The sequence below is a fragment of the Falco naumanni genome, chromosome 8 (assembly GCF_017639655.2).
Source record: "Falco naumanni isolate bFalNau1 chromosome 8, bFalNau1.pat, whole genome shotgun sequence".
NCBI classification, from domain to species: domain Eukaryota; kingdom Metazoa; phylum Chordata; class Aves; order Falconiformes; family Falconidae; genus Falco; species Falco naumanni.
Window position 1 is genome coordinate 59,380,343 of NC_054061.1, and position 25,248 is coordinate 59,405,590.

Below are 25,248 nucleotides of genomic sequence, written 5' to 3' on the forward strand. Positions count from 1 at the left end.
TGAAAAGGGCCACGGTGGAATCCCTTGCTCTAGGACTGCACTTGTCTTCCAGAGTGTTTAGGGGCAATGTGGTTAGTGAGTAGCTCAGTACAGTTCCTCACCACTGCAGAAACTCCAGAAGCTATTACTGTTCCGTTTTATTCTTTGCTGTCGTTTACCTGTGCGGTGTTTTGTGCCCATCAACCCACCGGTGCGTGCAACTGGTTTGCCAGCGCAGTGTTAGGCAGCGCAGACCTTACCTGCTGCCTTCCCTGCTGACCTGGGCTCGTATTGGAGTGCTGCACTACTGTACCCTGCCTAAAGCATCCGAATGAGGAGAGCCAAGCTCATTTCTCAGGTTACCCTCACCTCCTGGGGGGGTTGTGAGGATTAGGGGTTTTCAAGAAGCTAAACGTAATGATTTCTCTTGGTGAGCATCTTTAGTTACAAGTTGCTTCAGTCTTGAAGTTACAGATTTTCTTCTAGGACCTAAATCACAGGTCCCTAAAGCCAGTAAAAAGCCTTTCATTGGCTTCAAGGGCAGTGGGTTTTTTTTCATATTTCCTTTCTAATTCCTCTTTACTGGTCCTGTGGAAATGGGAATTACACATAATCTGTCCCAAGGATTCAGCTGCCTACACAGTTTGATGTTGGAAACATTTATTTAAAACCAGAGGGCAAGAGAATAGTGTGGTTACAGAGAGACAAAACTGGGATTAAAGGCAAGATTAGCATTTCAAATAAATCAGCTCAATTGCTGAGCCCTAATGTGTCCTTGCCAGGCCACCAGACTCCTGAGGAAAGTCACTCACTGGGGCCAGCCCCTTCCCAGCCCAGCAGCCCACACTGCTGCACCCCCACATTCAGAGGAAAGGCTTTTTTCCCCCTATCTGATCCCTTTCAGCCCCCTCTTTTCCCAGGATAAGGCCCTAATTAATTCCTTTCCTTTCTATTTATACCCATTAGTCATTGCAAGTGTCCCCCAGTAGATTTATGGTTTGATATAATGAGTATGTCTGGAGGGAATATTATTCATACAGTTAGCTGAAATCTAACAGAGGAGGTCTATATTTTATTTGTAACCTTAGCCAGAGCAGTCATTTCATGGGGAGGCTGTACCTCCAGGCTCCAGCAGTGAAAAAAACAAATGTTTAAATAGAAGATCATCGGCAGAAGAAGAAACCGAAATCTTTCTTAGGTCTGTACGTGGTGTTAAGGACCGTGGGTGGGGTGGGATGTGACTAAGTTAAAAAATGTACATTTTTTTGAACCATCACTGGTAAAAGGCTGGGGAGGCGAATGAGGTTTCCTCTATAAACTATGTGGTTTTTTCTCTTAATTTCATGGAAACACCACTGCAAGTTTTTCCTTCTCGTTTCTCTGGTGACAAGAAAATAAAACAAATGCAGCTGGGTCATTCTGCTCTCCCTGTATTTCACCACGAAGCCCTAAAGACGCAAACTGTGTGTTTTAACTCCTTCCCTACCCTGGGCTACAAAACTAAAGATGATTTGAAATCTCCACAAGGCTAGCTCGGGGTTATCCGGCGCGTACTGTGGACCACGGAGGCATCAGTCGCCTCGCAGGCCCTGCCTTGCCAGGGAGCTGGAATGCAATTGCTTCACTATGCAAAAGCTCTTCCCAATGAGTCAATGAGTTTGGGGACTCAACCGTCTTGACTGGCTGCATGGAAAAAATGTGCTGCAAGAGATGAAAGCACCAAAAAGCAAGGATTGTGAAACTGGTAAAAGGGGAAGTATTCTGGGAGAAAGGATTTCAGCCCATCCTTTCCCCGCTCTCTCTGCTCTCTGTCCCACCCATTTTTTTGCTTGCTGGGTTCATGTGTGACTTGGTGTTGCTGCTACCTGGCACCTCTGGGAGAGCCCCGGGCACCCTCCTGGTACTGAAACACCCGAGGTGACTCCTCCACCCGATGGCAAAGAGACCCAGAAGTGGTCATCTGGAAGCCCTGGGCTTTCACCCTGCTGGGAGGGAGCAGCTCCAGAAGTGGTGAGCCGTCAGGGCACTTAAGAAAGCTGACTCTAGACAATAAACTTGGAGTAAGCAACTGAAGGTAAAATATTAACAAGTTTGTGAGTATGGCCTCAATTTCAAAAGGACAAACTTCAAAGACCCAAAGAAAATGTGCAGCCAGAGCAGCTTGGCACGGGAGTCCCGGAGCATCCCTGCTGTTTCTTCAAGCCAGCGTATTCAAACTGATCCCGGGAAGGGAGATCTTGAGCAGAAGGGTAATAAAACTCGGATCAAGGGTCTCCACACTAGTGAGGTCTAAACAAATGCTTTCAGAGGATTATTAGAAAATGTGGGGAAGGAGGCTCATGGCTGGTTGTGGGAGCAAAGCCTCGGTGAGGAGTAGCCTGCAGCTGGGACAGAGAGCAGGAGCAGTGTCTCATAACAAAACCTCTGCTGGGCAGAGCAGAACCGAAACGGGTCCTTGGGCCACCAGCAAAAGCAAGCTGCACCACAGCAATGCATTACGGGTGGCTTTCGCTCGTAAGCTTCTCTGGAGTCTGTGCAGCATGGGAGTGGCCGGGAGATGGGGGATGTCACCTCCGTTTCTGGCCGCTCGTTTTTCCCACCACTCTATTTAAACAAAGTAGAGTCTCTGCGATATCAGCATCCTCTAAGGATTTTGAGCTTTAGTGAAAAACCACATGGTCACCAATATGGGTCTGCATCTGGCAAGGCTTCAATAACGCTTGTAGGTTGGGAAATCCTTGGGGCTGTTTAAAACAAAATTCTCGAAACTCCAAACAGTACTTCCCTATGTGTTAGCAAACAATAATTCATAAGCACGCAAATGCTGAACATAGAAGTGGGGTGCTAAGTAAATAAGAACTGCAATAGCATAGGAGACTTAAAAATTAACGCCAGAATATTAAGACACAAAAAAAGTATGCAAAGCCTCAGATTGCACTTGTGTGTTCATGGTGACTCTCTAAACATCCTGGAGCAGTTGGTTTTGATGGCTTAAATCCCAGGAAATGCTGCTAAAATATGGTATCAAATGAACATTTGCTTTTCTCTTCAGAAAGGCTCCCCTTTGTGTCTCATTTTACCACAATTCAAGAATGTCAAACACCATGGGGGCTGTTGTTCACGTACATGACCTGGGTTAATCTAGAATAAGAAATGTTTTTTTTCTTTTTTTTTTTTTCTTTCTTTAATAGATGTCTTCTCCTGAGCACTGGCGAGTATGAGCATGGCCTGCCAGGGATGCCTCAAAGCCAGCCAAGCCTGCACCCAGTGTCTGCTCTGGGGGCGGTGAGGACCAGAGAGTGGACCAGCAGATGAAGCTGTAGTGGGGGTCTGCTGCAGCCCACCCAATGAAGAAGAAGAGGTGGGTGAAGTTTTCTTTAGGCACTTGGAGGAATCCTCGCAGCCGCATAGTACTCATGAGTGGGTTTAACCCCCCCCTACCTGCTAGGAGAGCAGTGTGGCTGGGCACAGCCACCACGAGGGGGGTCTGGAATCATTTGAAGGCAATTTTGTGATGAATGAAGGAACTAGGGGAGATGCTTTTTTGGCCCCACTGCTCAAACACAGGGAAGAGTTGGCTGAAAGTGAGAAGTCCCCCTGCAGGGACTACAGGACTGTGGTACTTCAGGTGCTGAGAGAAGTCAGCACGGCAAACGGCAGAGTTACAACCCTGAGCCTCAGAGGAGCAGGGGTTTGCCGGCTGCAGGGGCAGAAATACAAATGCATTGTCTGAATTGAGTTAGGAAGCAAGGATTTGAGAAAATGGCAACTACGAAAGGATGTAAAATCCACCCTTCTGTTTGTCATCAGTGAAAATGCTGAAATTATCAACTGCATACTTATAAATATTTGAAAACTAGCATTAGTTACTTTCACTAAGCACTTAATAGTCTTGGCCTCAGTTTTGGTTCTCTTCACATTATTTAGGAAACAAGACCCTTGGAGACCACTGTATAAACTCAGAATCACATGAAGGGTGGATGCAATTGCAGACAGACACAAAGAAACTACAGTAGCTGTTTTCCAGAGAACGACAGCAGTCCCATAAAACTGTTTCAGATGTACGTAAGTGATTTAAAACTAGGAGATTGTATTTTATCGAGGGTTGCAAGTCAGATGTTAAAATAAAAAAAAAAAAAAAGAGCAGCTACACAGTTTACAAAGTAACAGCTAAACATACAGTAAATCCCATTTAAGTCTACAAGGGGATTTCACTGAAAGAGTAGCCCTCTGTGGTCTGTGCCTGATTGACTCCCTTACTTCAAACTCTATACAGAGTCATGGAGGAGAGCAGAAAATCAAGCATTTTTTTCCTTCTTGCTTTCCACTCCTCATTTTCCTCCATTTCCTCTGTCTCCATTTTAAATGTAATTGAATAGTAATTATCTGTTCGGTGTATAGGGTGTTCCATGAGCAGCAATACTAGTACACAGGTCAGATACATAAAGTATGAGCAACTAATCCACGTCCATGCGCATTCTCTGCAAAAATCTTACCATGAGGTTTGCAGTTCTATTGAAAGGAGAAGAAAAGAAAGGCAATCGGTTTGAGGATTAGGAAAAGGAGCCAAAGGGAGGACAGAAATAGTGGATGAGGCTTCCATGAGTGAAAGGCAGTGATTCCTCACCTGCACAGACCTCTGTACGCAGAGAGCAAGAGCTATGTATAAAAGAGGATCTCTGTGCACAAAAAGAAATGTCTTTGCCCATCTTGATTCCTCTTACAAAGAAGAAAGAAGATGGTAAATAAAATTTTAGTCCTGTCGTCTCCCCCACGTCCATTTTCCTCTAGAGCTTCCTACATTCTCATCCCATTCACAAGAACAAAATTGAATTACAGAGTACTAGCTCAGGCTTTTAATGGTGCGAGTTACAAAAAAGATTGTAAAAAATATCCAGACAAGAGCATAATCTTGTTTTGAGTTTTTTTTGCCTGAATATCTGTGTAAACAGGACATACTACCGCTTCAGCGTGCCTGTATGTTAGACCACCACAACGTAAGAAATGAACTCACTAGATGTGGCCGTCTATGACAGGTGGGAAGATAATATTCCTACAGATATCATGAAAATGGATGCCTGGATAGGTGAGAAAGACCAAATTAGCCTTTTTTATTGAGGGAAATGATGCAACAGGGGGCTGTTTTGTAAAATATATGAGAATCCTCATGGGGACAAAGCACTATGTCACGCCAAGCTGCAGGAAAAGGTTTTGATTTGACATGAGAAAGTTCAAGAAGCACACAAAGCTAAAAGTCTGTAGGTCCTGTGGTCAAGAAGCTGCAGACAAAAGACAATATTCACAGGTCTGCGAGGAGGAAGAGGGAGATACGGAAGTGTGGGCCTGAGCTCTCCCCCTTTCTACACTTTGGGCACTCACCAGCAATGTAGGAGACAGATGTGTTGCCCAGCTGTTTGTGATAAAGCATCTTGCTGGAAAAATAGCTTCTGCAGCAGCAGATTCACCTAGAAATAGTGAACATGGATTAGAAGCAGCATTGATGTGTATTCATGCACGCAGCAGAACTTGGACTTAACAGCAAAGTAGGCGAAGGAAATGGCCTGGTATGTGGTGTGTTTGCCAGATTACTAGAAGATGAATGCTTTGCTTAGACATCTCATGTATGGTCCCATAAATTGCTGTCATCAGAGGCTGGACGACTCCACTAAAGATGCTCCAGAGGAAAAGAAACCATCCCATTTAGAGCTGCAGTAGTGCCCCTGGAAAGCGATGGCCCCACAGAATCTTTCTTTGCTCTTCCAAGGAGTCATTGAGGAATGTCTTGTTTCTCAGGTATGTTTATTCTTCAGCATCCCCTTGCTCCAGAATGAGTCCTGCTTCTGTCACAGGGCTTTAAGATGGACGGGGAAACGGGCATGTAAAATTCTAGCTTGTGGCTGTGGCCCCTATAGATGATGCTTGAGCATCAGAAGCATTTACGTTGGAAAAGACCTTTAAGATCACCGAGTCCAACCATAAACCCAATACTGCCATGTCCACCAGGGTACTGCGGGTGAAGGTGCTGAAACAGAAGACACTCCAGAAATGTACCTTTATAAGCACGAGCAGCTACATGGAATTGGTTTATTATCTTTGCCTGCTAGTTCAGATGTTTTTTGCAAACACAAACAGCCTCAGCAACATGTTCCTGTAGGTCAGGAGTGGTGGGTTAGCAGCTTACTCGGAGATCTCCTGAGACAAATCCTTTGCTTTGGTCACTACTTGGGAGCCAGCACAGTGAAATGGAAGGTAACCGGGGTGTCTGCACTGTGGTCACCTTCTCTGGCAGCTGTGGCTCGGTTCTGGTCCCTTCACACTGTCCCTTTACACAAAAGTTTGGAGACACAAAGTCATAGCTCAAGGGATAACAGGCCACGTTCCTGGAAGTCAGTGGTGTTGTCCATATTTTGTTGGGATATTTGCCCCTATTTTTCATTCAGCAGAGCTAAAAATTGCCTGTGAAACTAAAAATAAATTAAAAAAACAACCCCCAAAAAACTCCAAGGCAACAACAACAAAAAAACAAAACCCAGAAATGAATCAATAGAAAGAGGTAATAGTAATACTCAGACTTGGAAGACTATGAGCAAGGTTTGGATATTTGCAAAGACCAAGATGGAAGTTGCTTTTTTTAAAAAATGTTCTATTTGTTCCGCTCAGGACACGTTACTCGGATGGGAAGAGGAGGAGGAGGACAGCAGGGGGAAAGAAAAAGGAACGCTATTTGATGGTATAAATACGTGGGGCAGCAATGCCAACCACGAAAAGGGGCCTCATCATGGAAAAACGAGACTTCTTCCAGCTCCTTGAAAACAAAGATGCCTTCAGCTCCAAAGATGACAGCCTCGCCCCAGCCTAGCATCTGCCCCTGAGGGGGGGGGCGGGTGGGAGGGGACCCTCCCGCGGTGGCGGTGGACCCACAGTGACTCTCCGTGGATGGCTGGGGCTACTACAGAGGAAGCTGTGCCGGATTTTGGAGGAGGAGGAGGAACACAGAGGGCAGCTCCAGCCTGCCAGGGACGGGAGGGAGGGGGCTGGAGGCGGCCGCTCCGCCCCGCGCCCCGCCGCTCGCCCCCCGCCGCAGGGAGCGCCCCGCGTCCCGCCGCTCCCCAGCGCTGCGCCCCGGCCTTGGGGAGGGTTGGGGGAAGCTGAGTTCCATGACTTCGTTTTCCAGGTAGGCAGAGTTTTCTTCTCCTCGTAGAGCGGTCGGGTGGCTGTTGGCTGACGGTTCTCCAGCTGGGAATTCTCCGGTTTGGGTTTTCCAGAGCCGGGCTCTGAAATCCCAGCGGGGGCTCCGCGGGCGGCACAGCTCCCGGGCTGCCCCGCCAGCCGCTCATCCCAGGCACATCGTGCTCAGGCAGTACCTGCTGTAAGAGAATCTATTTTTTTGCTGTTGCTCTCCACGTTTCAGTAGTTCGGGCATTTTCCAAGGGGGTTTTCCAGGTGCAGGTAGCGTGAGCCACAGGCTCTGCCGGGGCCAGAGGTATAGAAAATCTCTTGGTGGGGACCTGTTGAACCAAATTCTTGCCTGGGACAACTGGGTTGACCTCAGCAGCTACAGTGAAGCAATGGCAGCAGCAGCAGCACGGGACTGCGCTGCTTCTGTGCGCCTGAGCCTCTGTTCTGCTGCACCATTCCTCTTTGATTTTCGGAATTTCAGCAGATATGGATTAGTCAAACCTGTGATTCGCATCTCCTAGTTATGCTGAGTTCCATCAGCACCAGCTCCTCTGTTTTGCGGGGTAACAGCGCGTTTGGAAATGCCTGTGAGCTTATTGCACTTGCATCCTCTCGTCAGTTATTTATTTATTTGTTTGTTTATTTATTTATTTATTTATGGTGGCAGGGGTCTGCTTGAGTGCTGTACTTGGAGCTTTCTGGCTGCCAGAGCCAAAGCTCCAAGAGGCTCTAGTATCCCTGGGGGGCAAGCGGCGCCCCCCCCCCCCCCCTTCCTCCTCCCTCCCCCAGCCTTCCTTTGGCCTGGCCTTTGCCTGGCTGAAGTCTTGGGATGGTTGGAATAGAAGGGCTGGAGAAGGGCTGGATCCCCAGCAGATGTGGGGAAACTTTCACCCTGGGTGGTGTGCCCAGGGTCTAAAATTATGGGCACATCTGGATAGTGACTGCAACCAACACTGCAATTCCCTCCGCGTGCAACGTGCAAACTGTGGGCACACAAACGAGGAAGACAAGGTGCGTTTATAAAATCTTCTGTTCCAGATGGGACACATTTTGGGGTTTTTCTGGTTTTATTCAGCAAGCATTTGAGCAGTGACCACTGGGCATGGCCATGAAAAGACTTGGGACTGGGTCCGTGTCAGAGCTTCAGTGCAGTTTCAAACATTATTCTGAATAGAGCATAGCTACTGTAATTCTCCTTTCTTGAGAGTAATGCGATTTTTGTGGCTTTAAATAAGGTCCTTGCAGGCAGACTTAGCTTAGAGAGCAGAGAACCTGAATTTTTGTGAATCTGGGAACGATTTGCTCAGCTATAATAGGTGTTGTGGTGTTGAGGGAGAAATGCACCATGCACCAGGAGGAACATCATAAATATTGATGTGTGGGATAAGACAGACCATGGTTCTGCCTGGCCAAGCACATGAGGTGACCTTTCTGGTGCATTAAAATATGATAATCTGTTGTGAGAGCACAGATAAACTGACAATAATTTGCACATTTGAAAGAGTCATTGCAAGTCATTTGTTTGCCATAATAATACATTTGGTTCAGTTGGTCGGGGTGGGAAGTACCCACAAGCAAAAAACTCAGGTCCTCCTGCAAGACCACCATTTTTGCAGGGCTCTGTGTAGATAACTCCATATAATTTTGCAATTATGTGCGTAACAGCCAGGTCACCTGGGGTCTGGGTGTGGGAGCAGTAGACAAGACCATGTTTTTTTCTGCTGAGCATCTGAGACATTTGGTAGGAGCATAGACCTTAATGCGGGGAGGATAGTGTAAAGCAGCGTCCTCAAAATCTGTTCAGAGGACCCAAAATCACTGGTCAAGGTTCCCTGGTGTTTTTTCCTTGTGTGCATCTTGTGGGGAAAGAGATGAATCACTCAGCAATGCAAATACTGAGAGAAGGAAATTTCAAGATAAGCCACTGTAAGGCCTTGCTCCTACAATATCATGGTCCTGTTCTTGCAGAGGGAGAAAGGTCAAGGAAGAGCAGGGTGGGCAGACCCAAGTATTCAAGTGCAATGAGTCAGCTTCCAGCCTGCTCTTTCCATTAGTTTTCTGGACTATCAGTGTCCAAAAATTGTCTTCAACATCCAGCAAATGCTTTAGTCCAAAATGCACCCTTTTGCTGGTGAAACCTGAGATTTCATTGCACCGTTTTGCAGCAGGAGGCGGGGCTTTAAGGAAAACTTCAAACATTACAAGATTTGCAACAGCATCACGAGAGCTGATAGTGCTCTGAAGATGCCAAAATAGGCACCATCACCCACCCCAGCCATGGAGACCCCTTAGATGGGAGAGGAGTCTCCAGCAGCACACACACACCCCTCACGTGTCCACCCATTCTGCGTGCAACAGGACCACAAAGAAGTGAGCTGGGTCTGGTCTTTCCAGCTGTTGCTTTTCAACTTTCTGCCCGTGTAGAAGCAAAGGCCACGGTGCCACACTGCCTCGGTTCAAAGCCCAGGGGCTGCGGGCAGGGGCAGTCCTGTGCCAGAGCTGGCCCTGGTTGCCCATGCAGCTGAACTGCTTGCTGTGGCTCTGCCTGGAGAGCAGCTCTTCTGCACGGCAACTTTCCCACTCACACACATGTGGCAGGAGGGAGGGAGGGAGGTGGTTAAACTCGGGACGCGATGATCTGTGAGTCAGACACTTGGCCAAAGCCTCCAGTGCTCCCAGCCGCTCCAAAAGCTGATGTCTCCAGCTTCCTCAGTCGCCGCTGAAGCCCGGCTCTGAAATGGTGCTGTCTGAAGGCACGAAGCTGTTGTGTTCCACAAAAGATCAGGATCTCCTGCAGCTCTGCTTTGGGGAGGGCAAGCAAGACAAGTGAAGCCTGTAGTAAGGCTAGAGGGAGGAATCTTGATCTTAACTGAAATACCCCTTTAGCGTTAAAGTATTTTATTCATGTGATACTTTTACTGTTCTCTGCAGTGCAATGAAAACTGAGCCACAGTGACCTATGCGGGGCCTTCACAAGGCCACAGTCGGGTCTCTGCAGACAGCTCTGCAGCCTCTCTGAGCTGGAGGGGGAGTAAAAGGACCCGTGTACTACTTGGTAGGGACATTTTGGTGCTGAGCTGGAGGCACATTCATGTCAGGGGGCTTTGCTGAGCCATGCCTGTGAAGCACCTCAAGTCGGTGTTCCCAAAGCATTTGGATCCACCCAGGAGATCTTCAAAGAGCGTGAAGGTTTCTTCTTCTGTCTGAGATCCAGCCTGAGCATTGGCTCTTGCAGGCTTGTTAGCATAGGCACAAGCCTTAGTAAGAAGGAAGGCTGTCCCTATTGTGAGGATATCAGCAGCACTAATACAAACCAGCCTTTCCAGCATAACCCAGTTTGCAGAACCCTGTGATGAACTGCAGCTTGCAGTGTAAGCTGTAACAGGGCAATGTCCCATCAGGGAATAGCTGGTTGCCACATGGAGAGAGGTCTCTAGGGAGATGCAGGGGGAGCTGAGCTGCCTGTAATCTTCAAGTAATGTCATTTCTCATGCAACTGAGGCAGTAGCTCAGCTGCTTTGCTAACTTGCCCTCTTTCTGCACTGCCAATGCAGTGAAATGCACTCAGTGTCCGTTCAAGCCTTGGACTCTTCCAAGAACTACCCAAAAATGCCATTCAAAGAAGAAGCTGTCTTTCTGGACTGTACTCGGGCCTTCTTTTCATAAAGCAGATCACTGGTGCCCCTTTTTGGTTTGCGTTGAGTTGATCACCAAGCAGAAAAGCCTCTCTGCTACCACTTGGTCTGCGTGCCATCAAGGGGCCAGACTGGTTGGTGCTATTTTCCTCTAGACATAGAGGTGAGCATCACCTCTTCTCCGTATTCTTTGCTGGGGGTAAGTGTTGCCTGAGTTTTGTCTGTGAATATCCTTTCAAATCCTGGGTTTCTCTGAACACTTATATACGTTCCCAAGAACTTTTCAGACTAGATCTCTAGCTTCTCTTCTGATTAAGTTATCATAACCCTACACAAAATACACTCCCATGTGCAGCTGGACCTTGGGGCTCAGTGATGGGTTGAATGCTAAAGATGTGCACTTTTTCAATCCTTGTTTATTCATCCCTTCACTCCGTAGGTTGTGTGGGCTCCAGAGCAGCACTGTTGAGGAAGGGGGTTTGTAGTTTTCCAGTGTACGCAGGCATCACCACACCCGCATGGGGAGTTGGAGGTGGAAAGGACCTGCTCCATGCTTTCACTGGTAGTCTGGCCAAGCAGGCAGAGAGGAGCACGGATGCATATGTCTGCATGGATTGGGGGTGATGGAGTCTATGGAGGCATGAGGCAGCCAGGAGAGAAACCATGAAACCAGAAGATCCTGATGCACTGTCCGTAGCTCCACCACCCTATCCCTCCCTTCAGACTGAAAGAGAAGCTAAAGCAGTTTTAAATCATTCGCCCATACTCCTATAAAGGAAATACTTTAATTTCTTTGCTTTCAAGTCAATACAAAAATCTATATTAGCAGCCCAGTGATGTTTCATGGTGATGGAGAGGTCTTGTTTTTCACAGACAGGATTTACAAGGAGCATTGGCTGGCTTTCTGTCTTCCCAGCAGAGCTAGGAGGTTGCATATCGTGTTTAACATGTAACTTCTGTTTTCCCACAGGCATCTAAATATCCAGTAGAACTGCTGAGATGTTCCGACAAGCCTTTTTTTCCACTCTCCTTTGTGTGGCTCTGGTTCCTCTCCATGCTCAGTTTAATGGTGATCCTGGAGATGTCACTTCTACCTCCTGTGCAGGTATTTAACCAGATAATTTGGGTGTCTCTCTCCTTTGTAGGCAGCAGTTTCACCGAAAACAATGGCCATGCTCAGTTGTAGAGTCCGCTCACGCAGAACTGACAGTGGCACGTCTCACCTCTCCTGTCCCTTCCCTGTCACAGGCAGTGCCCTGTGGTAGCAATCCATCTGTAGGGAACACTGTCCTCCGCCGAAACTCCCCTTCCTGGGTTTGCACTGGAGTGAGGAGAGGTGGAGATTGAAAAGCCTGGGGTCGGCCAGTGGCGGCTTCTCCCAGCTGCTGCAGTAACAAATACCAGCCAGTCTCCAGAGCTCAGCTCTGTTCCTGGTGTCAGAAAATTGTCCGCTTTGACAATTTCAGCACTTTTCAGTTGCAGTGCAGATGAGGTGATGTATGTGCCCAGCCTGACTTTTTTTAAAAAAAGGGTGAGATTTTCATGATTGCTTCAGCACTCAGCAGATCTTAGGATTTTGAAGTTCTGGGCACTGGAGAGTCATCCGATCCAAACACAGATGTTACTGCTAGTGCTAGGTGGGACTGGTGGTTTTTCCAGTATCGCACTTGAGTACGATCTTTTTGAAAATGTTTAGAAATCAGAGAGCAAGCAGCAGCCTAGCAGGCAAGCAGAGCAAAAGTCATACCCTTGCTCTTCTTCATTCGAATCTGGCACTCAGACCTCAGTTTCCTCATTTACTCCAACCCAGGTGGGAACAAATTAGTAAAGTTAGCAATTAGTAAAAGCTGCAACACCCTCGCAGGGAGCTGACTTTCAAGCCTCGTGCTGTTGTTTGCTCTCTTCACAAATCCATGTGCTGCTCTCTATACGCTGTCTATATATGCTTCTCGGTCCAGCTTTCTGAGGGACAGTGAAGGGGGTGCAGTGATGAGTGAAGTACTCTGACATGATTTGAATAATTGTCTCCATGTAGAAAAGAGGAACTGCCCCATCAACGTGTACTTCATCATTGACACCTCGGAGAGCATTGCCCTGCAGACTGTGCCTATTCAGAGTCTCGTGGATCAAATGAAGAAATTCATCCCTGAGTTCATCAATAAACTGGAGAGTGAGCTCTACCAGAACCAAGTCTACATCACTTGGCAGTTTGGTGGACTTCATTACTCAGACGTGGTGGAAATTTACAGCCCTTTAACGAGCAGCAAAGACATATACCTCCCCAGGCTGTATGCTATCAACTACCTTGGCCGAGGCACCTTCACGGACTGCGCTATCTCCAACATGACAGAGCAGATCCAGACCCAGATGGCCACAGGTGTGAACTTTGCAATAGTCATCACCGATGGCCATGTCACTGGCAGCCCCTGTGGGGGGATGAAGATGCAGGCTGAGAGGGCGCGAGACATGGGGATCAAGCTCTTCGCAGTGGCCCCCAGCAAGAACGTCTACGAGCAGGGGCTGCGGGAGATTGCCAATCTGCCCCACGAGCTGTACCGCAACAACTATGCCATCACGCAGAAAGACACCCTGGACATCGATATGAATACCATTGACAGGATAATCCAGGCTATGGTACGGCATGCCCCCTGGGGTGCAGGGACTATAAGGGGGGACAAGAGAAGCAGCGCATGGATGGGGGGGAGGTGCTTTCTGAGCAGCCCCACGGTGGGTTTTGGCAGGGCTCTAGAGAGCACCTCTACCCAGGAAAAGCCTCCATTTTCTTCCTCTTTTTTTACGTCCTTTCAGCACTTATGGGCCAAAGGGGGTCTCAGCATCTCTGGCTTCTCTAGTTAGGTGCTTAACCAACACTCCCTGGTTTGTGCCTCTGTTCCCGGCATGTCTGGGCAGGCTGCCACCCTAGTGCCGGCTCTGGCTGAAGGCCAGACCCATACCCCAGCCTGGTCCCCACCCAGGGGTGCGTGGAAGAATGCGCAGCACTGAGGTATGGGCTCACCATCAGCATGGTCTTTGAAGCCCCACCTGTGAGACAGTGTTAACCAAGGACTCTGCTGGGAACATCTTTAAAGTCATGGGACCTTTACCACCTCCTCTCCCTGGAAGTCACGCACACTTCGAGGGTGCGATGCTGATTTCTCTAGGGAATGACCACCTTAACTGATTATGTTCTTCCTCTTTTGTCCTTTGCAGAAACATGAAGCCTACGGAGAGGTGAGTGAGCAGCATCTCCTACACTGTTGCCACATGACACAGGTTTAAGTTGCCGCACTTACAGAAGACCAGCTCGTGCCCCGAAGCAGCAGGGCAGGTTTTGCAGTGAGCTGCACGGGATGGGGCTCTGCCCACCTGTGGATCCGTGCAGAGCCTGGGGGCCTGTTCCCTTACCCAGTGGTTAAAATGGCATACTGGACTTTTCGTTCTTTGCCTCCCCCTCACCTGCAATGGATTCAGGTCTATTGAACAGACTCATTTCATCACTTCGGAGGCACGTTTTGTAGGTGCTGCACAAGCTGAAGCTCCTGCCCTGCTGGTATCACGCAGACAGGGATTGGCATACATAGGGAGGAGTGTGTGGAGCAATACTCCAGAGGGCATGCACATCCCCTGATCGCCCCAGAAGAGCAAGCCCACACCACCTCGCCTGACACTTAGCAGTCTTGTTCTTTCAGTTTGGGCCCAGAGCCAAGCCATAATGAATGTGCTTGTGGCAACTTTCTGCTTTTAATTTATGGGCAGCGTTTTTCTGCCTGCTTGTTGCTGTCCCGATTCTGACCCAGCTGGAGCCACAGTAGCTTTCGGCACTGCGGCCATAGGGAGAGGTGTGTGGAGAGCCGTGGTGCAGAGCTGAGCTTCAGGTGCATGCTGGCTCAGCACACAGAGCAGCCACCACGTTGCTTTATAAACCACCTCCTGGTTTTTTTGTTTTATTTCAGTGCTACAAGATGAGCTGCCTGGAGATTGCAGGTCCACCTGGTCCCAAAGGATACCGAGGGCAGAAGGTAAGTCGCCCTAACCTGTGGGAAGAGAATAATGCCAGTGCCTGCCACAGACACTGTAGGATGCCCCAGATCCCACCTCAGGCATAGCCCCCAGGTGGGATATAACTCCCCAGCATCTATCTTGGCCCTGGGAGACTGCCATGCTGCAGTGAATGGAGCACACAGCCAGCACCAGTGTGTCCTCATGTCTGTGCAGAGGCTGATGCATTGACATCAGTGCAGAGAGGCATCCGAGCATCAGCTGTGCCAGCCACAGCCGGCACCTTCAGTGCCTGAGGGCAGCAGGAGTCAGGCAGCAGTTGTCTCTGACTGTCCCACCATCACAAGCAGAGCTCTCAGGTGTGCAGGGTGTCCCACCCTCCTGTGTGCACCCTTCCCCATACAGTCTTTCCCTGACTTCCCCAGAATAAAGCAGGTCCCACTCCACTGACACGCTGCCCCAAGCTCTGTAGGAGCAGCCACAGCGAGCCTGATGCTCCCAGAAACTGCCGTTTTCTCAGTCAGCACCAAGTCCGGACTTATGTTTGTTTTTTTCTTTCCTTAGGGTGCAAAGGGGAACATGGGTGAGCCAGGCTCCCCTGGGCTGAAGGGACGACAGGTGAGTTGTGGAAAGTCCTGTCCCCCGTGCCGCAGCCAGTAGTGCTGCCCTTGCATTAGCTGGGGCCAAATCTCTGCCGCGCTCAAGCTAACTCTCCACGTCTTCTTCTTAAGGGTGACCCAGGTATTGAAGGACCGATCGGATACCCTGGTCCCAAGGTAAGAATCCTATAGCCAGTGGCTGAGCTCTTTGCATTTGTTGATCTTTGGTAAAGCAGGGGGAGCTCTGCTTTTTCCCCTCATCTGCCCATTTCGCACCCCAGACCCCCAGAGCTCCACTGCCTTCACTCCTGCCGATGGGCAGGCACTAACACAGCATTTTTCTTCTTTTCTTCTTGTCTAGGGTGTCCCAGGGCTGAAAGGAGAGAAGGTGAGAAAGAAGAGACTGAAAGGATGTCTGGGTGCTTGGCAGAGGACACACACATTTCTGTTACAAAGAGGGAGAGTTTAGCTGTAATGAGGAGAATAACAACCCTATTAATGTGTCATTGCAGACTTTCAGGGGCATCTCAAAGCCTGTCTCCTTCAGGCATTGCTGATGATCTTGTGAAGTGTTGATGTTTTTACCAAGCTAAACAGGAGGGAGGGCTGTAGGCAGACTGGCTGACTCTTGTTCTCTTCTTCCCCCAGGGAGAGATTGGATCTGATGGACGGAGGGTAAGAAAAGACATTTTCTGACTTGCATGTTGTTCCAGCTACCAACCCTTCAGTGTGTGTTAACAGATCACTGATCCCTCTTCTTCTCCTCATTGATCCCAGGGTGCCGCTGGTTTGGCAGGCAGGAACGGCACTGATGGACAGAAGGTAACAGCACCGGGAGCACCCTGTAATGTTGCTTCTGATGTTTCGTTGTTTTACCCTGCCTGGTCCCCACAGGTTGTTCTGTCTATCTCATCCCACACGGTAGCTTTTTGTTCTGACCGGGGTTTCTGTGAAGTTTTTTGCACATCATCCTGCATGGCCTGTAGAAATATTTGAGCTGGCTGGAGATGCATTAATTCAGGTCACAGAAGCGCTAGCCCTTCGTCAGCAAGCTCTGGGCAGGAACGAGACGTGTAACCCGGGATGTGCTCCTGCTGCAGGAGGGGATACAGCCAGATCATCTGGGTGTAGATATCTGTCTTGAGTGTTAGTGACCCCTACAGGACACACACACACACAGAGTGTTCCGCAGAAATTTGCTTTCCACGGCACTTCGTCACAGAATCCAAAATCTCATCTCTAAGCTACTGCTTGTCCTTAATATTAAAGCCCTAAAGCCAGGTCCAAGTACCTTGTAGCAGCCCCTGAAATCCTCTGACCCCTCTATGGTGAGTGTAGATGGACACAACCCCCTTAGATCTGTGTGCCGAGCAGATGTGCCGCAGGGGGACAGCCTAGCCCGAGGTGGCCAGGCTTCAGCTGGCTTTGCCTGCTGCCCAGCACGCGTTGGGTTTGCTCTCAGCGCTTTCTTACATGCTCAGCCAAGTACATCTGTGAGATAACGCCTCCAACGCCTGCTGAAGCTCTAAAACACCAGCGTCCTTCAGCCCCCACCACTCTCTAGCCGAGGCGAGCTGCCTAAGCACTACGGGCAAAGCTGTTTTAGGGTGCAGAGCCCGGCAGTCACAGCTCCCACAGCATCCGCCGGGCAGCGGGGTTACCGCAATGAGCTGCTCTGGCGCAACATGCACGGCAAAGGACCAGCGCAATCGTGGACGTGAGTGACTGCCAAATCTAGCCTCAAGGGATGTGTCCATCACCCAGGGACGTGTGTGGGATGAACATGCTTGAATTCCCACCAACACCCATGCTGGAGCTACTTTGTCCTCCTCCCTTTGCTTCTGCATAGCACACTCCTGTTTAAGGAATACACTTGCTGTTTATTCTCTAGCTAATGACAGGTATGGTCAGCAGATGATGTTAAAACTCAGTAACTTAACAAGAAAAGCCCTATTTTCCCTTCAGACACCTACAGCTTCTCTTTCTTCTTTTGAATGCTATCTCTCCAGGGCAAGCTGGGGAGAATTGGACCACCGGGCTGCAAGGGAGACCCCGGTGACAAGGTAGGAATGCTTTACTCTTTCATTCAGCACATCAGTTGTGTAGCTGCTGAATCAGTTGCACATTTATAAGGATGGCCAACGAAAGGTTACTGGCCCATTTTCCTACAGATTGCATGATCTGATCCTAGGCCTGGGATCCCCAGAATGGGGAGCACAGCCTGATTGGTTTTGTGCCTCCTTTCCGTGGGCGACTAAGCTGGGATCCCCCAGCATCCATCCCCTCCACATGGAGAGGAGGAGCTGCTCCTTTTGTCATCACCAGCAGCAAGGAAAAACTGTTTTAGTCTCCAGAACAACTTTCTAAGCCAATTGACTTTTTTTGCAGGAAAAGTGTGTATTGTTGCCACTGCAAAATGTGTGGTTCTTTGTCCTTTCCCTCCCTAGGGCCCTGATGGCTACCCAGGAGATGCGGGAGACCAAGGTGAAAGAGGAGATGAAGGCATAAAGGTACAAGTGCTCTGAGCAGCAAGCAGAGCGTGTGGGCCGAGGCCATGGGCAGGGACAGCTGCCTGTGTTTACTCTTAAATCCATCGCTACTCATGGAGCCCACAGGCTCTGGGGTGTGGATCCCATCACCAGAGACAGGAGCTGAGGGAAGAGCCTTGCTGGCGCTGCTCCTTGGGCTCCTCATGGTGCACGTCAGTGGTACATGGCAACGTGTTGCTGATGCAGGCAATGACTGTTGTTCTCTGGCTGTTTCAGGGAGATCCTGGCCGACCTGGTCGCAGCGGACCCCCAGGACCTCCAGGAGAGAAAGGAAGCCCGGTAGGTTCATGCAACGTTCAGATGTCTCCGGTGTCTTACTGAGATCTGCTCCATGCCGCGTGGAGCTGGGGCGGTATCAGCTGCAGCACAAAGGTGACTGCTTGCCAAGGCATCCTGGTGATTCTGAAAATTAGCCCACTGGCATGGAGAAAGAACAAGCCCCTGGGTGGCCAAATGAGCTTTCCTGTCATGTGTGTCCCCACCAGTATATTTTGTAGGCAACAGGAGAAGGGACTGCGCAACACCCCTGCAGCTGCCCAGAGCCAAATAAATATGGGTTTTGAGCAGAGAAAAGCAAGCAAAATACACTTAGGAGGATTTACATTCCTAGCTGATCCATTGCACTGCATCTTTCCTCCTTTTCCCATCATCTCCTGGGTAGAAAGGCCCTGTTTGGCTGTGATTTCCCCTGCTAAAGTTTCATGACTTCCTCAGTGTTTGTGGCCATGCCAGTGTTTGCAGGCTGTTTCTGTTCATGTGAGTAAAAGTTAATGATGAATTTCTCAGAGATCTAACACAGGCTTTGCCCACTGTACTTGACCTTACAGCCCAAGGTTGCTATGCTGATGGCCAGTTATTTCAGAGGTAGTGGAGGAGGCTGAAGTAACACTCCAGCTTTAGGCAGGGCTGGACAGATGCTGTAAGGAAGAGCTGGCAAGCCTTTGCACTGGGTGATGGAGGAAAGGTGACACAGCATCACGCTGGAGCCTGTGCACATAGCATTGACATATAGGCATGGTGGGTGCATGGAAGTATAAATTCTGCGCTCATACACTCCTCTCCTCAAGGGTGGACTGCTTGGCACAGGAGAAGAGGTGCACGTGTGCACCTTGACCTCTCTTCTGACAAATTGTGTTTCTTTTTCTTCTCCAAGGGACTTCCAGGCAACCCTGGATCTCAAGGGCCTGCTGGAAGCAAGGGAAGCAAAGGTGAACCAGGACCTCCTGGACCCAAAGGAGAGCCTGTAAGTGTCTGAATAAGTCCCTGGACAGTGGGCACACCACAGGCGCCTGATGCAGTTTCATGGATGAGCACTGAGAAAGTCCCCTGTTTAGCCTGCCCGCCCTGCCTTCTGCATCCCAAAAGATGGATGTGCAGATGCAGATCCCCTTGTCTCCGCCATCTTCATAGAGCAGTACTTCCATAATCCCAAGCCTGATGTTGACCATTTCACCTTAGAGAAGCATCCTGTATTCCCACACAACCACAAATGCCTCTGTGGATGCCCAGCGACCCTTTGGTTGCAAGATCCCCAAACTGCTGCCTTCTTGCAGGAGCTCACAGAGTGGAGATCTGGTGGTCATTAAGGTAGAGCTGTCTGAAAAGGGCAGTGTCATGACATCAATTTTGCCACACAGACTCAAGCTAATGTGGTGGGCCAGTGCAAAATTTGGGGAGCAGGTGAGAGGCGATGTTCCTTGGCAGAACACAGCAGCACAGCTCCACCAGCACCAAGAGGCCAGAGGCCAGCTGGCTTGTGCCCTTGTGCAAGATCCAGTGGGGAAAGCAACACTGGATGAGCTGGAAGTACAGCAGAGTGTTTAACTCTCAGGGAATGAACCACCAGTGTTTGTGGTCACTGCAGTGACCACCCCACTGATAGAATAGTCTGGCTGTGGCTTCCCAAAAGCCAAAGGCAAGATCTCAAGCAGTGTCAGCGTGGCCATCCCCGCTGCCCTGCTGCCAGGTGCGTGCTCGCTAAGGGGGCAAGGAGAAGTCTCTTGGGTCGGGTGGGAGAAGGCAAGGCAGCCAGGTGTCATCCACCCGGTAGCATCCACCTTTGCATCCCATTTATGTAACTTTCTGTGTCTGCCAAGGGTCGACGTGGAGATCCAGGGACGAAAGGCAGCAAAGGCACTCCCGGGGGCAAAGGAGAAAGGGTAAGTAAAGCACCTGCCTGGACCATTGCAAATGAGCCCAAGATGCATGGGGCTGGTGTGTGTGATGCGCCACTGCCCAGCCACCAAGTATCCAGCACCAGAGCTGGGAATAGCAGATCCCAGTGGGCTCTGCATGGGTGCTCTGCTCCCACTGTGCCTGCTGTCTGCCCTGGTGCCAGCAGGTACAGCCTCCTCTTCTAGGGCTTGATCCAGAGAGGCGATGAAGGGCAGCAAAGCTGAAGGCTAAGAGACATGTTCAGAGGGCGCACTGCCCTACACTGTGTTTCAAGCTGAAAAATGCCAGATTTGAGAATGGCATCCTGCCTTCTCACTCCAAGGAGCAGTGCCAGGTACACAAACAATACTGGAGACATCCCTGACCAGGAATAATATCTTTGCCCTCCTCACAGGGAGATCCTGGTCCTGAAGGTCCCCGTGGCCTGCCTGGCGAGGTTGGAAGCAAAGGAGCAAGGGTAAGCCTGGAGCAGGGGTTAGTGACAGCTAGGAGGGAGGGAGAGTGCTGCTGCCATCCGGGGCAGCTCACTTGTATTTCCTCCTCGTGCACACCTGCCTCCATATGTTCTTGCACCTTTCTTTGTTTTGCAGGGAGACCAAGGACTGCCAGGTCCCCGAGGCCCTTCAGGTGCTGTGGGAGAGCCAGGCAAGATAGTAAGTCATCCTCAGGCATCTGTGTAACCATCTCCTCCTCCTGCAGCGAGAGCTTGCCCTGCTGACATAAGCTGGCTGCACTGTCCCTCCTGAGGGAAGCCTGCCTGACCTTGTCTCAGGGATGCTCAAAAATTAGCCCAGAGGCCCCTGGCTAGCTCTTCCTGGGGCAAGGAGAAATTGCAGGAGCCAGGAGTCCCTGCTTCTCCATCACTCCAGTCCCAGGCATTCCCATGACAACATGGAAGGGAACACATCAGAGCGGGTCACGGGGTGAGGAAAGCTTGGGCTCCCTGGGCTCCCGTTTGTCCTGGGCTGGATGTCAGTCCAGCACCCCACAGTAGCGCCGTGACATCCATGTGGCTCTATGGGATGCAGGAACCCAAGTGCTGGATCAGGCACTGTCACAGAAACCTCATCAGGAGGGGATATGGTCCTGCAGCATCATGTCAAGAGCTGTTTTTTCCAGCACAGTCCCCTGTGCGGCCAGGGAAGCCACAGGGAACGTCCTCACCTATTTCCTCCACTGTCCTACAGGGATCACGTGGGGACCCTGGTGACTTGGGCCCAAGAGGTGATGCCGGACCACCAGGACCAAAGGTAAAGTACCCGAATGCAACTCCGCATTTGAAAGGGCATTTTGGTGTGCTATTTTTTTATTAAAAAGAAAAAAAAAGAAAAAAAAAGAAAAAGAAAAAGAAAAAGACAGTTTCCACTGAAAAACTTGCATGCCTCAGAAATGGAATGGCTCAAATCTGGGCATCCCTATGGGGCAGATATGTAGGTCTTGCTGTGGCCAAGGCAGCTCTGTTTACACCCCTTACCCTGCACAGATTCAGGGGTGTCCCTGGCATGTGACATTCCCAAGACCCTGCAAAACCTTGCTTCACACAGCCAGTCCCAATGTTTCAGGGCCAGCTGAAAGGTGGTGTCTCACTGCAAGAGAAGATGAAACCAGTTCTGACTGTCACTGGCATCGCCAGGTCAGGAGGACTGGGTTTGGTTTCTGACAGGTCATTTTTTTCTACCAAAGGGTGACAGAGGCAGACCTGGCTTTAGCTACCCCGGACCCAGAGGACCACAGGTATGTGTGCCTCATCCAGTGCACATGCGTGTGCTGTGAGGAAACCTGTTTCAGTGGAGGTTGCTGTTGGAGCTGGGTAGCCTGGGAGTAAAGAGAAGGAGGAGAAAAAATGATCGGGGTCACAAAAACGTGGAGCCCACAAAGCGGGTGAGGGGGTTGAACACTGGGACTGAACCTGCCTCACGGCAGAGGTGCTAGGGACCCCAGCCTCGGCAGGGGTGCTGGGGAGGTGGCTGCACCCACCACCCCAACCATCGGCCCGAAGCTACACCTGCTGTTCGGCTTTGCGTCCCTCACTGCAGACTTCGGATGGATGTGTGCACAGTGTGGGGCCGGTGCTGTTTGGGTGCTGACCCCTCCCTCCTGTCCCTTCACAGGGTGACAAAGGTGAGAAGGGACTGCCAGGACCCAAGGTGAGTGTGTTTGTCTGCGTTGCCTGTTTCTTGTGCTGACGGAAATGCTGAGCGGTTGTTGCCTGACCCTCCAGGTGCATGGCCGAGGAGCCTGTCCTGCCGGCAGCTGCCCTGGCTGTTCCCTGCAGCTGCGGAGCCTGGGTGTATCTCGCAAGCCCAACTGCTTTTGAAACAATCTGAAATATGTTTTGCAAAACTTCTTGATTCTTAGTTAACGCCTATGTAAACACTGTTTCTTTAATCTGCACTGAGCTGCCGGTTTACGGGGTGCTCTCCCAGGCCAGGCAGGCGTGTTTTTGACAGGCTCATAGCGGTAGTGCCTCTGCCTGAGCACATCCAGATGTGCTCCATGCTGGATCTGTTTCTCCTTCCTTCGAGCAGGGAGGAAGAGGTGAGGTTGGACCAAAAGGACTGCAAGGGACCAAAGGCGAGAAGGGGGAACCGGTAAGCCGACTTCCCGTACTGCCCACAGGGTCAGCATCCCCCTCCCACAGCTCTGCTCGGTGTGCTGGGGATGGGGCTGCCCGCTCTCCTTGCCCACCCCGTGCCCCCAGGCTCAGCGGTGGCAGGCTGGTGACCGTGCTTAGCAGAGCTGTGTCTGACAAGGGGGTCAAGAGGAGCCCTGAACACCAGCAGCTGCATCGCCATCCTTGCTGGAGAAATATTTGATCCTTCTTTGCTTCTTCCCCAGGGTGACCCTGGCCCAGGAGGTGAGCCTGGACCCCGTGGTCCAACTGGTGAACCTGGCCCCGAGGTACGGTACCGTGCCATTGTGTCTGAGCAGATGCTGCAGCTCCCTCTTCCCCTCCCCACTTCTCCATGATGCTTTAAAGCCCAGAGGATCCCAGTGAGCAAACCCTGCAGCAGGGCTTGCTGGAGGCGACACAAGTTGCCAGATGTGTCTGCTGGCTCCCAGCAAGGGTTTCCTACCCTTCCCGTGACCGACCCCTGCAAAACCGCACATTTTTGATGGCTCTGACATCTAGTTCCCAAAAAGGGAACTCACGGTAAAACTGTGCCTGAAATCCCTGTGTTTTTCTTACAGGGGACCGCTGGCCCACCAGGAGACCCTGGCCTGACTGTAAGTAGCACTGCTCTGCAGCCCCCCTGCTCTTCCTCCTTGGGCAACCATGGCTTTGCTGTGCACAGCCTGAGAACGAAACGGGGCATCAGGTCCTGCCGCTGCCTGGTAGAGTGGCCTGTGGCATCCCACAGGAGCCAAGGAAAGAGGGGAGGGGGTCGGCTGGGTGGGAAAGGCTCTCCTTTCCCTTAGAGGGGATGGATGCTGTGTAAAGGGAGGGGGGCATTCACCCTGCACCTCTTTGCTGGCAGGACTGCGACGTGATGACCTATGTGCGAGAGACGTGCGGATGCTGTGGTGAGCACATCATCAGCTCTCCTCAGGGCAGGGGAACAACCACTCGAGGGATGGGGAGGGGGGTCACCAGAGGCTGGCTCCTTCACAGCTCTGCCCTGTGAGCTGCCCTTTGCACTGAGCCGCCAGCACGGTGGGCTCTTTGCCACTCTGCACCCTGCAGAGGAGACACCACGGGAAGTCCATCCTGCCCACCCCAGCCCCAGCCCACCCACTAAGTGTGATGGCACTGATGGGACAGCCTGGCTTACCTCCCAAAATCTAGCTTTGCCGTCGCAAGAGCAGTGAGCTATAATATAGAGTCGCATGGTCCAGATGATAGGATGAAGCGTATTACACAGTGTGATTAAAAAGCACAGAAAGATGCATTTAAGATCCTCCATACGCTGCTGCTGTGGGCAACACCATAAACCCTGTCGACGCTTGGTGTGATGCTAACTGTCTCTGTCTTCCCATAGATGGTCTCTTCTGCCTTGTTGGCTCTTTTCCCCACCATCATTGACCTTTGTGCTTTCCTCTTTCTGTCCCTCTCCCCAGACTGTGAGAAGCGCTGCGGTGCCCTGGACATCATGTTCGTCATAGACAGCTCAGAGAGTATTGGCTACACCAACTTCACCCTGGAGAAAAATTTTGTTGTCAACGTGGTCAGCCGGCTGGGCTCTATTGCCAAGGACCCCAAGTCGCAGACAGGTCTGGGCTGTGTGGGGACAGAGTGGGACATGGGAAAACTAAAAGGGTCTTGAATCCCTCCAGCATCCATGTCTGTCTGTATCTGCCCTGGGCTGCAATCCATCTGTCCAGCATTTTTGCTGCAGTTTCTGCTCTTCCCTCTTTCCTTCCCAGCTTTGTAGGCCAGGCAGGCAGCTCTTTGCTGGTATGAAAGTTTGCTGAATTTCCCCACTTTTCCCTGAGGATGCAAAGCCAAGTAATGTGACCCTTCACCGGCAGGTGCCCGTGTCGGAGTGGTGCAGTACAGTCACGAGGGGACCTTCGAAGCCATCAAGCTTGATGATGAGCGCATCGATTCACTGTCAAGCTTCAAGGAGGCAGTGAAGCGCCTGGAGTGGATTGCGGGAGGCACCTGGACACCATCCGCTCTCCAGTTTGCCTACAACAAGCTCATCAAGGAAAGCAGGCGAGAAAAAGCCCAAGTGTTTGCTGTGGTGATCACAGATGGGCGCTATGACCCCAGGGATGATGACAAGAACCTAGGGGCTCTTTGCGGTAGAGATGTGGTTGTCAACACCATTGGCATTGGAGACATGTTTGATCAGCCAGAACAGAGTGAGACCCTGGTCTCCATTGCCTGCAATGAACCCCAGCGAGTCCAGAAGATGAGGCTCTTCTCAGACCTGGTGGCAGAGGAATTCATTGACAAGATGGAGGACGTGCTCTGCCCAGGTCTGCACCTTTCCTTGCACAGTTCTGACTGGAACTGGAGTTTTCACCCCCAGGGTTTGGGGTTGGGGGGCGTATACGGTGCATTGCAATGATTGTAGAGATGCTGTGCCCTAGCAGGTTGGCCAGTAGCTCATAAGCTGGGTCATTCATGGTGGGGGCTGACCTTTATGTAGCTCTGGGTAAGCAGTCCCGCCTCAGATATGGGCCAGC

The 25,248-nt window shown here is 50.7% G+C and overlaps 1 protein-coding gene across 2 annotated transcripts in view; it reads left to right on the plus strand.

Annotated features, from left to right (window-relative positions):
* Positions 1-7,037: 7,037 nt before the first annotated feature.
* COL6A2 (collagen type VI alpha 2 chain) overlaps positions 7,038-25,248 on the plus strand; it is a 28,333-nt gene continuing 10,122 nt past the window's right edge. For both annotated transcript variants that reach the window (XM_040603341.1, XM_040603342.1), the window contains exons 1-26: positions 7,038-7,153; positions 11,764-11,898; positions 12,829-13,427; positions 14,004-14,024; positions 14,747-14,812; positions 15,357-15,410; positions 15,524-15,568; positions 15,753-15,779; positions 16,040-16,066; positions 16,169-16,213; positions 17,401-17,454; positions 17,839-17,901; positions 18,157-18,219; positions 19,094-19,183; positions 20,037-20,099; positions 20,510-20,572; positions 20,706-20,768; positions 21,303-21,365; positions 21,799-21,849; positions 22,227-22,262; positions 22,644-22,706; positions 22,954-23,016; positions 23,308-23,343; positions 23,595-23,640; positions 24,175-24,327; positions 24,586-25,038. In XM_040603341.1, coding sequence (XP_040459275.1) covers positions 11,793-11,898; positions 12,829-13,427; positions 14,004-14,024; positions 14,747-14,812; positions 15,357-15,410; positions 15,524-15,568; positions 15,753-15,779; positions 16,040-16,066; positions 16,169-16,213; positions 17,401-17,454; positions 17,839-17,901; positions 18,157-18,219; positions 19,094-19,183; positions 20,037-20,099; positions 20,510-20,572; positions 20,706-20,768; positions 21,303-21,365; positions 21,799-21,849; positions 22,227-22,262; positions 22,644-22,706; positions 22,954-23,016; positions 23,308-23,343; positions 23,595-23,640; positions 24,175-24,327; positions 24,586-25,038 — 2,413 coding nt within the window. In that variant the 5' untranslated portion in view covers positions 7,038-7,153; positions 11,764-11,792. The remainder of the gene's footprint in view (positions 7,154-11,763; positions 11,899-12,828; positions 13,428-14,003; positions 14,025-14,746; positions 14,813-15,356; positions 15,411-15,523; positions 15,569-15,752; positions 15,780-16,039; positions 16,067-16,168; positions 16,214-17,400; positions 17,455-17,838; positions 17,902-18,156; positions 18,220-19,093; positions 19,184-20,036; positions 20,100-20,509; positions 20,573-20,705; positions 20,769-21,302; positions 21,366-21,798; positions 21,850-22,226; positions 22,263-22,643; positions 22,707-22,953; positions 23,017-23,307; positions 23,344-23,594; positions 23,641-24,174; positions 24,328-24,585; positions 25,039-25,248) is intronic.